The sequence below is a fragment of the Chlamydotis macqueenii genome, chromosome 1 (assembly GCF_036417535.1).
Source record: "Chlamydotis macqueenii isolate bChlMac1 chromosome 1, bChlMac1.mat, whole genome shotgun sequence".
NCBI classification, from domain to species: domain Eukaryota; kingdom Metazoa; phylum Chordata; class Aves; order Otidiformes; family Otididae; genus Chlamydotis; species Chlamydotis macqueenii.
This window is the reverse complement of record NC_141556.1, coordinates 17533901-17549800: the sequence shown is the minus strand read 5'-3', so window position 1 is coordinate 17549800 and position 15900 is coordinate 17533901. Positions and strand designations below refer to the sequence as shown.

At 36.1% G+C, this 15900-nt stretch overlaps 1 protein-coding gene across 1 annotated transcript in view; it reads right to left on the bottom strand.

The window, feature by feature from the left end:
* Window positions 1–15900, bottom strand: part of TBC1D22A (TBC1 domain family member 22A) — a 188114-nt gene that overhangs the window by 94396 nt on the left and 77818 nt on the right. Inside the window, exon 10 of the mRNA XM_086746912.1 lies at window positions 2793–2868. Coding sequence (XP_086603038.1) covers window positions 2793–2868 — 76 coding nt within the window. The remainder of the gene's footprint in view (window positions 1–2792; window positions 2869–15900) is intronic.

The window sequence follows — 15900 nt, the reverse complement described above, 5'->3', positions numbered from 1 at the left end:
ACAGAACTGGATTTGTTCAGCCTTAACAAGAAAAGTCCATGAACAGCTGCAACTACCTATGGGAGGGTGTAGAGAAGATGGAGCCGTATTCTTTCATAGGTAGACAGAGATAAAATAAAAGGCAGTGGACATCAGTTCCATAAACAAATTCTAATTAGTAATATTTAAAAATAAAATAATATCACAATGATGGTAGTCAACCCCTTGAACAGTCTTATCCAAGGATGCTGCAGAATCTCCATCCCTGGAGTTACTCAAAACTCAACAGGGCAAGACTCTACACAGCCTGATGTCAGTTGGCTCTGTCCCCTTAGACAGAGAGGTGAGAGCAGAGGTTCGGACTTCCAGAGGTCCCATTCAACCTAAATAGTTCTAGGTTACATAATGCCAATTACATCCAAATCTTACTGGTTTCCTTTTCAAATAACATAGACAGCTTTTTAAAATACTTCATCGTTTCTACAACAAAAAATGTGTAAAGAAATTTCCCTCACTCTGAAGCATTATCATTCATCCCCATTATTTTTTAAAATAGTTTCCTTTAACATCTTCTCTACATATGCTACAGGTATGTCATATGGAAAACACACACTGTAAAATATACCTGCTATAAGATGATCAGTTCCTTAAAGGTAGGATTTTGCTTTACTTTCTCCAACTACACTGCTTAAAACAATGAAACCATCCTCTACTGTTCAACCATGCAAACAATCTAGAGTTAAGATTAACCTAAGATGTTACTTTGTACGTATTAAGGACAGTATGAAAAAATCAATATTAACTAGGAAACACTCATGATGTCTACTAAAAACTACCAGAAAAAATTTCTAGTGTAGAAAAGGTATTGTTCAGTACTCATTTTCATTTTTAATAAAATCTTGGCAGTTACCTACAGTCACAGACATTGATAGAAAATCTGCCATAACATATAGCTCAAAGTAAAATATACATTGCAGTGGTTGCCTCCTTTACTAAATACTATACAATTTAGATACCAAAAAAAACACTGAAGAAAAGATCGGATTCACATTTAGAAAGACAAATGAACAATTAAAGTTTTTGATGTGGGACTACTTCAACAACATGCTATTACATACAGTCCTACAAAGACTTCATAAAATTATTTAAAATCAGATAAAAATCAGGAACTCACATTTTACTTTCAGTTGCAAAGCCTGGTAAAGAATAGTTTAAGAAAACACATTTATTTGCTACAACTGTCTTTTTTTTTTTTAATTTAAGTGTAAAGCCTTTAAAATAATGCTTCCTAAACCTAACCATTGAGAAAAGTTATTTAAGTACACCCTAAAGCACTGAAGGTACAAATAAGCCTTCAGTATTTCTTTTTTAGAAACTAAACAATAACACATTGTATTATAATTAATATTTTTATTAAACAAAACAATAAAGTTTATTATCAAAATGGTATTTTTCATTTTTTAAATTTGGTTAATTTTTTTAATACATGTATATGTTCATTGACCAAGTTCAGGAAGTCTATTTACAGGCATCATAATTACACATTTTATTTAATATAAAATCATTTGCTTCTAAATTATTGAAATGTAAACACCAATATTGATATAAGCATAAAATGACATATAAAGTCACACTGCAAGCAGTTAGATCATTTTTGAAGTAATAAAATACATTTTTTCATTGCTACCCTATACACAGAAGTATCCCCTTACAGATTTCATATTCATTTACATTTTTTAAAAAGTACATCTACAATAAAAACTTTTACATATATTTACATTGATAGCGTAATATTACCTAAACATTGTTCTCCTGCCCTTAGGTTTTGGTCATTAAAAACACTGTAACATCCTAAAAGGGTACAAAGAGCACTATCAAATATTTGGGATGTAAATACGCGCAGGCCAAACCAAAGCCTGCTATGGTAAGCACTCGCACAAGAAAAACTCACAGTATGTGTAATGAAAAGATAGAACCAATCTTTCCAAGAAGATTATCAAATATCAAGCTACGTAAGAAATATTTTTCTATCTCATCATTGACATGCTAGTGTTGCAAATATATGCCTAGTTCTGCTTGGCAACATTTTGTTAATACTCTGTTCATTAATTTAACAAACTATCAAGAGAGTATGTTTAGAATGGGCAAGCATTATCTCTTGCATTTCATTTAATTAAACTCTGTTCTAGCAACATGACAGTCAGCATTTCATGAAGGGAATTATTTTAAGGATGAAGGTAGAAAATATTTCAAAGTGCTCTGCTAAAACATGAAAGCATAATCTAAAATTACCCCTGCACACACTGTAATTTATCTATAATATTAAAGATGTTATTTCCAGAGTTCATAATTAATTGGATTCCACAGAGAAATTATTCAGGCATTCCAGATAGCAAAATGATGCACAAAGGCACAAAACACAGCACCGAAGGACAACCATAAACAACCACCGCGACTTGCCCGAATTACAATAATCATTGAGCTTAATGCAAGATGAATACTGGCTGCCTTTTGTATGTGGTCATTACTCTGCTGCAAAGAAATTGCCATTGAATTTTTATTATATTGCCTTAATAAAAAGTAATGGAAGCGGCTCATGCTCTAGTGGCTTTCTTTTAAATGATACATGACAGTGATCTTGCAAAGGCCAGCGTGCCACAAATTGATTTAGTAAGACACCTCATCTGAGGAAGGCGATGTTACCCCACCATTGTAGACAACTGCAGTGATGCTGGCCTGACTTCTTGCAAACATTCTAACTAAACACTTTCAATTAAACATCACTTAAAATTAGGTTAGCTTTTAAGACTTACCATCGATACGACTAACAAGTTCTTCCAGCATTTTCACTTTCTTTTGAATTCCTGGCTGTGCAAATGTGTAGTTATCCTGAAGAAGAGAACATATATAAGTTTGTGGGGAAAAAGAAAAAAAAAGTTTCTTTTCCTTCAATTACTTATGATGTATTTTTTCTAAGTTTTTGTAAGGTGTTTGTGTTTTATCTTTACATTTCCTAGGTCTGCTTGTACAGTTAAGTACTAAATCATCACACTGTACAGTCCTACTTGAGTCGCTGTCTCTAACAGCACGCTCTATAGCTATTCCCGCATCAGTTGCTCTCTCCTTGCTAATCCAGGGCCCCTGAAGTTACATCTTTATTGCAGAAGTCCAAGTAGCTTTAAAAGGCTGTCATCTTAAATGCCAAAATGTGCCACACTAGAGACTTTTTAAGGTGATTTTTTTTTCCCTCATAATTTACAATTTTATCACAAATGATGTAGGAAATATGAAAATGTAGACCCTAATCAGTGACAGACTAAGAATTTGATATTTAGAAGTTCAGAATAATATCTTCCAGCAGCATAAGAAATCAGAAGTCTATTTCAATGAGTCATGACTGTTCTGAACCCAAGATTACAGTTAATATCATGAATCAAAATCTAACACACAAGCTACACAGCTGAAATGGCAGGGCATTTGCATGTATTTGTTTGAATGTATTAACTCTAACTGGATTTTTTTTTCCACTGCAGCTCCATAATACAGACTATAGTTTGAAACAATGAGAAAGAGAAAGATACCTCCACTTTAAACCCAAAGTGATCAATCTTTTTAAATAAAAACATTATTTAAATACATAGCAATGTTTCTGAATATTTAGCTGACAATCTCTAGACTCAACTTATTTTGTTGCCTTTTTTTTATATAGAGAGATTCAATAAAAGAAAATTACTAATATATATTTTAAAATAAATTTGCTATGTAAAAGTGTTTTCCTGTAACCACTACCTACAAAGAAAACCAGGGTAAAGGATTTTTCATCTCAACTGCTATTGTTTGAATAATTTATTTATGAAAATCAATTGGAGAGTTGAGCAACTACACCATAAATCATCTTAAAAATGTTTTCACTGAATTTGGAACATTAATTTTTTTTTTTTTTACTTAATTTCAAATTTTAACTTAACACTAGAGTAAATGGATGAATACCAGATCATTTTTATGTGTGTTTAGACATACTTCTTTTTATTTATAAAAAAGGCCATATTGACTTTCTTTACTATATTTACAAGGAGTTTTTTTTATTTTGATTTGTTTTACGAAATGGAATTGCAATTTAATCTTCAAATTCTATAAAACTACCATAAAGTATGAAACCTAAGAGTTCACAATGGAAAATTATACACTAATAATTATGTTGGTTATAGTACGTCAGCCAACAACACTGATTTATAGCATCAAAAAGTCTATTATGTGCTCTGATCACTTGTAATTGACCACAGTAGCAGCTATTTTAAAAGTTATAGCAAAGTTGTCTACTGGCCTAGCAGAAGAACTTTCACAGTATTCAATATTAGAAATCAATGTATAAACCAAAACAGTGTTGATGAGGAAGTAAGGATAATTCTCTGAATTTTTTCATTTTCCACTGGAATCACCAACTAAAATAGGCAACCATTTCATCTTGTTGGTGTTGTCCCTCAAACAGAACATGAGCATCCTCCGTAGTGCAACAAAGCATCAAAACTGAAAGACTAGAAAGTCTCACACAGAATTCAAATGTACTATAATCACATTTCAGGGACAAAGGAACAATCCCATGCACTGAGACAGTACCTTTTATACAACACACTCCTGTATTAGTCATGTATCATAACCACGATATGGCATCTTTAGGAAATATAATATTAATTTTCTTTACAGAAATTACTTTAACAATGAAAACTGTAATCAATTTTTTTCAAATGTTTATACACTGTTCTATTTATTTATTCAAATAAAGTTATCTGCTATTTCTCGAAGTAGTACCATACTCAAAGTAAAGCAATATGGCACTCAATTATTTAATCTATAACAGATCCACTGTAAAAGTATCTCCACGTATTTAACACTGAAAGCCAACACAGAGCTAAAACACTACCACTTCCATCATTAGTCTCTTCCCAGGTAGTGCAACTCCCAACTGTGATCATGTATCTGAAACTGTTCTCCTTCTCAAAGCATCATTTACTCCCTACACACCTGTAAATGCAACCCAAAACTGCCACCTTGGATTTGAAAACAGGTAAGTTTGCTCTTCACTACATTTAATCTTTTGCCTGTTCATTTACCTTTCTGTTCATTATTTCACCTGCAAATAAACACATCTGGGAGTCACTCTTCTACCTGTGCTGGCTCAGCTAACAAGACAGATCTTTGTTGGCTCTTCCAGTCCTCTCTTCTAATTAAATTACTCTGTACATATTCCTTCCTGTGACACTTGTAACTGGCTTGCTGGAGTTTGTAAAACTGTGAGAAGGACTTTGCAAACATAAAAAGTATTGTTAGACACTATTCTTGCTCCTTTTTTTGCCTACGGGTGGAGGAAAAAGCTAGTAAAATAGTTAAAGAAAAAAATCATGTCAAAGGATGGAGTTAATTTTCATCTCAGTAGCTGATGTATTTCGGATTTCGTATGTGAAGAATGCTGACAAACACACTGATGATGTGAGTTGTTGCTAAAGAGACCACGGACATTATCTGGCTCCCCAGAGTGCAAGTACACGAAGCTGGCAGAGATATAGCCAGAACAGTTGACCCAACTGGGTCCATACCATAAATGTCACGCTTAGTACTTAAGCGGGGAGTGGGCCAGTGAGCTGGCTCTCTCTTTTTTTCTCTTGCTGTTCAGAATTGTTCCGGGATTGTTTACAGGGTTGGTTTTTTTTTTTGTTCCATGATTGCTGCTCAGGACAGGCTGTATTGGTCATCAGGTCATTGCGTGGTGAGAAATTGTGCATCATTCACTTTTGTCCGGGTGGTTGGTTGGGTTGTTTGTTTCAATTATTATTATTGTTGTTGTTGTTTCTATTATTATTGTCATTATTTTATATATATTATTTTCTTTTCCTTTGCTGTCTTTGTAAACTGTCTTTACCTCAACCCATGAGTTCTCTTTTCTTCCAGATTCTCTCCCCGATCCCACTGGGGAGGGAGATGGTGATTGAGCAGCTCTGTGGTACTTGATTGCTGACTGTAGCTAAACCACGACAGCAGTATAGAACAACAGTGGTTCAGATTTTAATTCCTCTATTACACAATTTAATCAGTGATACCAGCTTAAAAATTTGACACAAGTTTACTCCCAACTCTTCCACCTCCTGCCCTCCAAGCAGCGCAGAAGGATGGGGAACGGGAACTGCGGTCAGCTCATAACTCGTCATCTCTGCCACTCCCCATGGGCCATATGTCCTGCCAGAAAGCCTGATTCCATGTGAGCTCCTCTCCACAGGCCACAGTTCTTGCCAGGAGCCTGCTCCAGCGCAGGCTTCCCACGGGGTCACAGCCACCTTCAGGCAGCCACCTGCCTCAGTGTGAGGTCCTCCATGGGCTGCAGGTGGATCTCTGCTCCTCCATGGGCCTCTATGGGCTGCAGGGGGGAGCCTGCTTCACCATGGGCTGCACCACGGGCTGCAGGGGAATATCTGTTCCTGCAGCACCTCCTCCCCCTCCTTCTTCACTGACCTTGGCATCTGCAGGGTTGTTTCTCTCAGGGCTGCTGCAGTGTTTTTCACCCTTTCTTAAATATGTTACCACAGAGGCACCACCAGCATCACTGATGGGCTCAGCTTTGGCTACTGACAGGTCCATCTTGGAGCTGGCTAGAACTGGCTCTGTCCAACACAGGGCCTCATCTCACAGAATATACCCCTGCAGCTCCCCTTTTACCAAAACCTTGCCACATAAACCCAATACAAGTTCTCTGCTAACTTTTGCAGAAATATGTGTTACAGTAATCACCTGTACTGCCTATTCCCCCTCACAGTTGTGGGACCTCACAGGAACATTTCATTACTCATCCCACAAATCTTTGTCAAATTTCTTCATTCATTCCTTGTGTAACTTTGACCATGATATTTGATATTAAGCAAAAGACAAATTCTGAAAAAGTCATAAGTAACTGAGAATATGATTGTCTTGTCTCAACAGATCTTCAGCAAACAGTTAACATAAACCATCTTATATTTGTAACCACTGTTCCTGAAACTTTCTGGTAACTATTCACATATGACAAAGTATGCGTGAATCATAGAATCACAGAATGGTTTGGGTTGGAAGGGATCTTGAAAGGTCATCTAGTCCAGCTCCCCTGCAAGAAGCAGGGACACCTCCAACCAGATCAGGTTGCTCAGAGCCCTGTCCAACCTGGCCTTGAATGTTTCCAGGGATGGGGCATCCACCACCTCTCTGGGCAACCTCTTCCAGTGTTCCACCACCCTCATCGTAAAAAAATTTTTCCTTATATCAAGTCTGAATCTGCTTCCTTCTATTTTAAAACCATTACACAACAATACACAATACCCAGCAATATACAACACACAAGATATTACACAACAATACACAACAGGATAGATGATAAACATAAGTTCATGCATTGGGGTGTAATATCTAAATTCCTTGACGTTCTGCTCAGATACCTTCCAACATAGTTTCAGTGAAATATGCTAACTGACTTCACAGCTGAACGGTTATAATAGCTAGTTCAGACTCTGACACGTAATTAGTTTCACCTTACAGAACAGAAAGTTAAGACTTTATAATGTCACAAGGGCTCAAAACTTGCTTCTGTCTCGTATCTTTGTGTCAGTAGCCTGCACTTATTCTGTACAGGCTAATATAACCACCTCAGTGCCCCGCAACTACAGCTAGGTCTGGTAAGACTTCTTCTCAAAAAATAACAACTATAATTTAAAATAAAATATTTCAATTATATCTCTCACTAAACATGAAAAAAAAAGTGTTAGGTAATTCCTTACATTTTTCTAAAGGTGAGAGAAATTCTAAATGGAAGCAACTTGATTTGAAAGTGAAAACACAAAAAAAAAAAGCACCTAACAAATTTAACTGGGATTATCGTCCCATGCTTACAAAAAGATAGGGAGAGAAAGATTATAGCTTTTAAAAGCATGTTTAACTACTGAGTATCAAGTCCCAACCATTTGGTTAGCTGTGTTCTGAATGCTGACAGTAAGATATAACTTGGAAAGGTGTTTACTTTGAAAAGTGAGTCCTAAAGTAACCTTTTCTGTGGATACACTGAGCAAGTGACATTGAGTGAAATAAGGATGGTCCCGCTTGCATTTTTAATATCCTCCAAATGTTGGAATAGCTACACCATGCATCAACAGCATTTTTAATTTGTCTATCAGGAACCAAACACCAAGGTAGATCCTAGTATTTTCAACCACATATATAAATAAGATTCTTATTAGTCACTCTGATGCATATTGTAACAAATATACTCCACTTCTAATCACCATACACAGCCACAGCACTGACAGCTATTTTTCAAAATATTGCTAACTTATGATGGAGTGCTAAAAAGAACACAGATGCTTTTTAAGTGCGTGTTAGATGTACTTCCAAAGCAACTGTTAAGTACATTCAATGTATCCCCACGTTATTTTAATTTTAAATCTCTTCCAAACTACTGCAGGTACTTCATAATGATGAGTTCATAACAGACGTGAAAAATCTTTCTTTCTGACTTCTTCAGTTATTTGAATTACACATGGAAAAAGGAATGTAAATAGCATTTGTGAACGTGATGTGGTGTATAAGTACAAAGGCAGCTGTAAGCATACACAGAAGGAATCAAATGCATACTAAGTATATATAACATATATATCATTAATTGCATATAACAAATTTGAAAGTAATATATATATCCTTCTGTCCGTATAAATAAACAGATATATATACTTTATACATTTACATACACACACAAATGAAAACATACTATATTACTTTTTCTACTCGTTCCTTAGGAAATATTTTCAAGTTTCAAAGGGCAACTTTTCTTATCACACATCATGCATTTTAACATTTTAGGTCCTTCATCCTCCTGCACTGATTTATATTATTTAAAAATATACAGAAGGAATTTCAGAGTATTAAAATTGGTTTCCCAGGGTCAGAAAATGAAACAGATTTGCAACTCTCTAAGCTAAGAACCTTAGGGAAACAATGCCCTCTGAATGATACAGAATCTTACTCGCTACTTAATACACTGCACATATGACCTTTACTAATGAAAATTCAGACTTAGCTTAACCTAAGCAAGGTCCCCCACCTTTTTCTTGAAATAGGTGATGATGGGATAACTTTAAGAGAAAAAGAAAACTGAAGAGGAAAGGAAAATAATCTTTCACAGTTATCATAGAAGGAGAAACAGAGACAGCCAAACTGAAAAGAAAAAACACTGTCACTAATTTGACAAGAATTACTGCAGCCAAGCCCAAGCACAGGCACAGTGCTTCTCATCTTTTCAGGTCACACGTGCTGTTCCTTAACAACAATAAAAATATCAGAACCATTTACAGAACCAAATGGAAAGTTTTGACACAAAGTCATCATGTGTTGATTGCTTGTTTTTAATAAGGTTTTATCAATCAGATCAGAGCTTTGAAATATAAAGGACACATTAAGTAATCTGCACATGGCATACCTGGATGTCTATTTTCTCTGCTCATGTAAATTTAAGAATTCCTATACATCAATTTAGGTACATTCAAGTATATTAATCACATGAACAAAAGACCACTCAAAAAAAAAAAAAAACAAACCACCACCTTTCTGAATCTGTATCTTTTTCTCATTGTCTCAGAAAGGGATCTCCTCAATGTAACTTTTAAACTCATTTAAGTACTTCACTCACATATTTGTGAATCCTCTAAGCAAATTTCTATCAAAAATCTTGATTCATCTTGCTCTCAAAGTTATGTGAAAAGGTGAGGGCAGGTGGGAGGGAAGCATGACACTTAGATGATGACAGCTACTACGTGTATTAACACTATCAACGGTAGGCACAGTTCAGCCACAAGCTTTCTTGAGGCTGGAAATTATAATGCAAATTCAATCTTAAACATCATTCAGGAGAGAGAAAGCATGCATGCACCAGAACAAATACAGAAGTGTACGCTGGAGCATCCCGTTTGCACATACTCCATAGCGTGTTCCATGATTTCTCCAAGATAACTCCTTTAAAAGAAAAGATCTTTCAACCTTTGCAATTATTAAGCTCGACTTTTAAGAAGTTAAAATTTCCTATGTAGTAGGAAAGAGATTTATAAAGCACTACAGCCCAAACTTTTCTACACGGAAAACAATATCTTATTTTTTCCTACATAACAGGATGGAGAAAGCAACATCTTATTAAAAAGTAGATAATGATTCTTGTGTTATAACAGTATACACAGACTCAGAATCAAAGACTAAGTAGTCTACTGGATTATGTAATCAAACCTCAGTTTTATACAAGTGGATGCATTATAAATTACAGAAACTGTTAAAGTAGCAATAAAAGAAGTGCTCGGGGTATATTTTCTGATAATGGCATAGGCCAGACAACAGTTCAAATCAGGTGAGAGCTAGAAATCATAAATATAGACACTTACAATCCAAAAATCTGATGCTGTAAATTTTAGGTAGAAAATAAAATATTTTTATTCTGAAGTGCATTGATAGCACAGTATATTTCATGTAAAACACAGAAAACAATGCCTTCTATATAAGTATTCAGATTCGATTACAAATAGATTTGTTCTCTTCCTGAAAATTTTACTCTCAGTCACAGGCTACAAAACTGCATTATTGGCTTCCAAAGAGGCACAGGCTCTTTAGGAGCTTCTGAAGACACCTGTCCTGAAGGACAACTACAGCCCTCAGGATAAATCCTACCAATGCCCTCAATTTTCTACTACCTGAGGTCCCAAGCAAAGGCATTGTTACAGACTTAACATTGGGTACCGGGCGAGATAGAAGAACCATTTTGTTTTTAACGCTTTAAGAGCAGTCAGCAGCAAATGCCTACAGGGGGACGATCCGAGCAAAATGAACCCGCAGGGAGCCTGCAGCATTCTTTCAGCTTCCAGTTTGCAGCGCTGAGATATCCCTAACTCAAGGTGGTATCTTGGTAATTAAAGTTGTTTAAAGACTTTTCTTCAACCACATTTCAAACTGTTCAGGTTCTAAACCCAGGTAAAATATTTTCCATCCTTTGGCAAGAAGACGCACAGTTTAGTCACTCGACCAGTCTTTTTTTAAGCCTCTCACTCAGCAGTATTATGAGACACTATCCAGCTCTTGCATCAGAAGAGATGGAAAGCAACTACTCCCAATTCACCTTCTTCATGCAGCTCATCATTTTAAAGACTTCTATTACATTCCTCCACTTAGCTAAGTCATCCAAGATGAGGAACTTAATCCATCACCCAGAAACTGTTGCATGCCTTTGATCACACTTATCTTGCTCCATTATTTACTTTTTAACTTTCAATCCATCATTTCAAAGTGGGATGGACAGAAGGGATTAGAACAGCATAGAGCATACTGAGCACAAGCTCATTTTAGGTTTTAAAAGTAGTAAAGTTCTAGCATGGATGTCTAGCTTCTTTATGAACTTCTGGTAAATGACTTTTATCAAAACGCATTTTGGAAAGGCAATTAAACCATACAGTTGTCATTGACTCATTGACTCCTTCCAAAAGCTCCCAGATTTGTGCTACTTTACAGGAGTTATAAAAATATCAAATAATATGGATTTTATCTTTTAACCATTAATTCTGTTTATTTTTACACTTTTACAAACTTTACTGATGTGCATGTCTAATTCTCTGAGCTCTCCTGAATCCCCTTGAAACCATTTTCAAGATCTGATGTCATATCCACCCCACTCCATTCCCCTCATACTGAAGCACTTTGGAGCATGGATCGTCACCATTACCCATTACCAGAGACCCTCAAAGGAGATAATCACAAATATATTTCAAACTGAGCAGAGTTAGCAACTGCCTCTGAAATTCTTACCAGGCATCCTGACGCTGAGTATTCTAGTGATGGATTCAATCTTTTCAAATCAATACAGAGGGATATAAGTCCTCCACTTTAGTGACCCTCCCAGCTTCCTGCACCTGCACATTAGTGAAACTTGGGAAGCTGGAAAATGTCTTTCATCTCTTAGCAACAACTAACAACATCAGTGTATTACCAACCTTCTTCAAATATCAAATCCTATACTAAATCCAAAACACAGCAGTTACTGAGAAAAAAAAATTAGCTCCATCTCAGCCGAAATAAGGAGAAGGACCTTCAAACAAGACTTTGAAGTTCTGAAGGTCCTTTGGAAAACAAAAAAAACACAGAGAATGACACAATACTGCATGTGTTTTGCCCTCAAAAAAAGTCAGTCCTTAATAGTATTCATTCTTATCAATACTTTATGTGTATTCTGTGTAAGAACATTCTCTTGAATTGAGAAAAGCAAAACTTGCTTACAGAAAAATTTCTAGGTTCTTGTTCTAATTTGAATCTTCTTTTCCCTCACTCTAAGTTTAAAACTAAATATAACAGCACTTGCTCAAACATTATCTCAGAAAAATAGAAGCAGACAACTGAGCATGAATACAGAAAGAATTTTGGATAGAAGCACCTGTTGTGGCTGTGCTTATGTTTCAGAAGGCATGCCGATAGAGTAACAGAGAAACATCATTTAGGGGTACCATTTGATAAGTGATTACTAAAAATGCTGAAGTTGTCCATTTCTCATGAGAAGAAAATCCATTTTAGAATCCTGAACAGACACAAATGCTTGCCCTAACTGCAGAATCTATTTCTCATGAAATTTCTCATGTTTATTACTTTCCACTTAATATCTACATTGGAAAAATTGTGTATTTGTATCTAAAATTGTTCATAATTTAGAAATAGCTTTACGAAAGGAATTGATAATGAAAAGAATAACAGTAATCCCAAGCTATTGTCTATTCATCAGAAGTCCCTATTCAACAATAAACTCACTTTCTGCAAGACAGGTTTGCAATCATCAGTAGTCATCCCTGTAAATATACATATTATCATTCATGAAGTTTTACAACACTGCTTGCACTTGAATTCTAAAATAAAAAGCTGTTACTTTTATTAGTGTTTTAAAAACACAATTCTGATCAAGCAATCCATTGGGTTTGCTTAGAATAGTCGTAGCTTCAAGAGAAAAAAAAATACCACCATGTTTTGTCATTCTCAGGATCCCACTTGGACAAGACACTAGCATGAAACGAACAATCTGGATTTCTGGAAATTACGAAACACTCATCACCATACGGAAGTTCTGTCTCACAGATGGGGGTACAGCGATCGTAGCTGCAGAAACTGACACAGAGCATGAATATGCAGCTTAAATGTTACATACAGAATTAACTACTGCTAGCATTTCTGACAATTCCTGACAGGACTTCCACATTTCTAAAACATACAATTCTGACTGGCATTAGGATCTGTTTATATAGAAATTGGAGCACGATTGCAGTACTGTCTTTAAATATCAGCTATACGATGTTAGTGGAGACTCTGAAGACTGCTTGAGACACAGTCACATCACATATCACATTTTCCCTGAACACACCACATTTGCGGTGCTATGCTCAGCCGAGGAAGGTGAGACAAAAGACTACTTTCTCCATTTAGCTAAGCTTATCAGAAGCGTTGGGCTGATGCATACTCAGAAATCCTAGACAAGCTATCACTGCATTTGCACAACTAGACCTGTGGTACCTGCGATACAGAAACTTGACCCATGCATGAAAGCACATATGTAATAGAGACACAGCTCAGATGACAGATAAGACAGAAAAGAGACAAATGCAGACACTTACAGTACGTAGTTCTTATATCTGTGTTGACAAAGGAATTCATATTCTCCGGCAACAGATCTGCAATTTATCGTAACTCTAAACTAGCTACCCAAATGAACTGCAGACATAATAAAAAAAACTTGTCTTGCAAGAGTTTAATGAAGAACTTAATAAAGAAAAATATTTTACCTTAAAAATAAACCTTTGGAAGGTCCTGTGAGGAATTTTCAGAAGAGCTAGTATCAATTATTTCTGTTTGTACTTCTCAACATTTGAGCTCCATATTTATGCTACTTATCTGCTCCTGCAAACCTCTAGAAGGCTTTCCAAGCAGCATTCCATCCACCCATCCACAATTCAGACTTGAGGCACACGTTAGCAACAACTTTCCATAACTCAGGAGCAAGAAAGAACTTTGCAGGTTTCTCTCTGAAGATTATAAATCTTGCTATTTAATCAGCTATAAAAATAGGTAATAGGTAATACCTCAGCATACTCCTGTCCCTAGAAATGAATTATCTCCCTTTTATTCTAAAAATTCCCACAGCCTGATAAATAATTATATTAATATTTTATTTCTATTTTTAACACATCTGGTTAGATCATTATGCAATGCATATATTTCCCCTTTGGTTATTTTATTACCATTATATCTGAAGTTAAAATGAAGGGCTATACTCTATTTTATACATGAACATTACGTTTTCAAGTGGCGTGAGCTTTTTACTTGAATGTCAACGGGAGTCTGTTGGGGGAAGTGTTATAAAGGATGATTTAGTAATTAAAAAAGCTAATTACGATGGATATATGGGAATGTCTACTTAATTAAGTGGAAAAATACTTGTGGGATAAGTTCTAGTTTTCCCATATGCACAGCCATTATTCCTACAGGTGGAAATGCAAAAATACTCATGCATCATCTAAAATTTAGAAGTGTTCTAAAGACAACCAGCTTTATCATGAGCATGGCGGATTGACATGTGAAACGTTTTATCTTTTGATTGTTCAACTTGAAATACAAGACAAAATAGTTCTGGAAATTAACTACCTATAAAAAAGCCCTAGGAATACATGATTCTCATTCACAGTAGGAATGCACCAAGATACTGTTATATAGATTACAAATGTGAAATTATCAACTAATGTGTTGAAAATAATCAACAATGACGGCCTTATTTAGACATATTTTGCACACACAAACCCTCAGAAACAGGTTTTTATAAATCAGAATTAGAGCAGCTTGCAAGAATGCAGGCTGAAGACAAACTGGCTGGGGAGGAGTTCTGAGGACAAGGACCTGGAAGCCTCAATAGACAGCAAGCTCAGACTGAGCCAGTGGTATGCTCTGGCAGCAAAGGTGGCCAGCAGCCTCCTGGGCCAGTAGATGAAAGGGAATGATTATTTGCACTCATTATGGAATCACTGAGGTTGGTAGGGACCTCTGGAGACCATCTAAGCCCAACCCTTGCCCAAAGTAGGGTGGACTGGATCAAGCTGCTCAAGGCCATCTGCTGTCAGGTTTTGAACTTCAAAGATGAAAACTCTACAACCTCTCTGACCAAACAGTTCCAGAGTTCAATCACCTTTACAGTAAAGAACTTTTTTCTAATGTTTAAAAATAATTTCTTGTATTTCAAGACCACATCTCGAGTACCACATCCAGTTTCAGAGCACCCAGTACAAGAAAAACATCAATTAACTGGAGGAAGGGCAAAATGTCATGAAGATGCTCAGAGATACGGAGCACATGCTTTGTGAGAGGCTGAAGGAACTGGGGTTGTTTAGCCTGAAGAAAAGAAGGCTTCAGAGGCACCTAACAGCAGCCTGTTAAAGTCTATGTTATCAAGAAGACACAGCTCGGCTTTTAATAGCGGTGCATAGTGTGAGGATAAGAGACAAACAGCATAAACAAATAAACAAGAATTGTTCCATCTGGCTACAGGGAGAACAATCAAACATTGGAAGAGTTTAATCTCCAGTCTCCTTCCTTGAAGGTTTCAAGACTCAACTGGATAAAGCCCTGAGCAACTGGATCTGACCTCAGAGCTGATCCTACTTTGAGCAGGAGGGTGAACTAGAGGTCCTGTAGAGGCCCCTTCCTACCAGAATTATCCTATGTTCTTATGATTTTAGAAGTTCTCATTTGTTTTCCTGAAATAAATAAGAAAAATAGCAGTGAGGTATAATCTTTCTGGGACAAAAGATAGAGAAAAGAATTGAAGCACATAGTCATGAAGCACTGAAAAGGGCA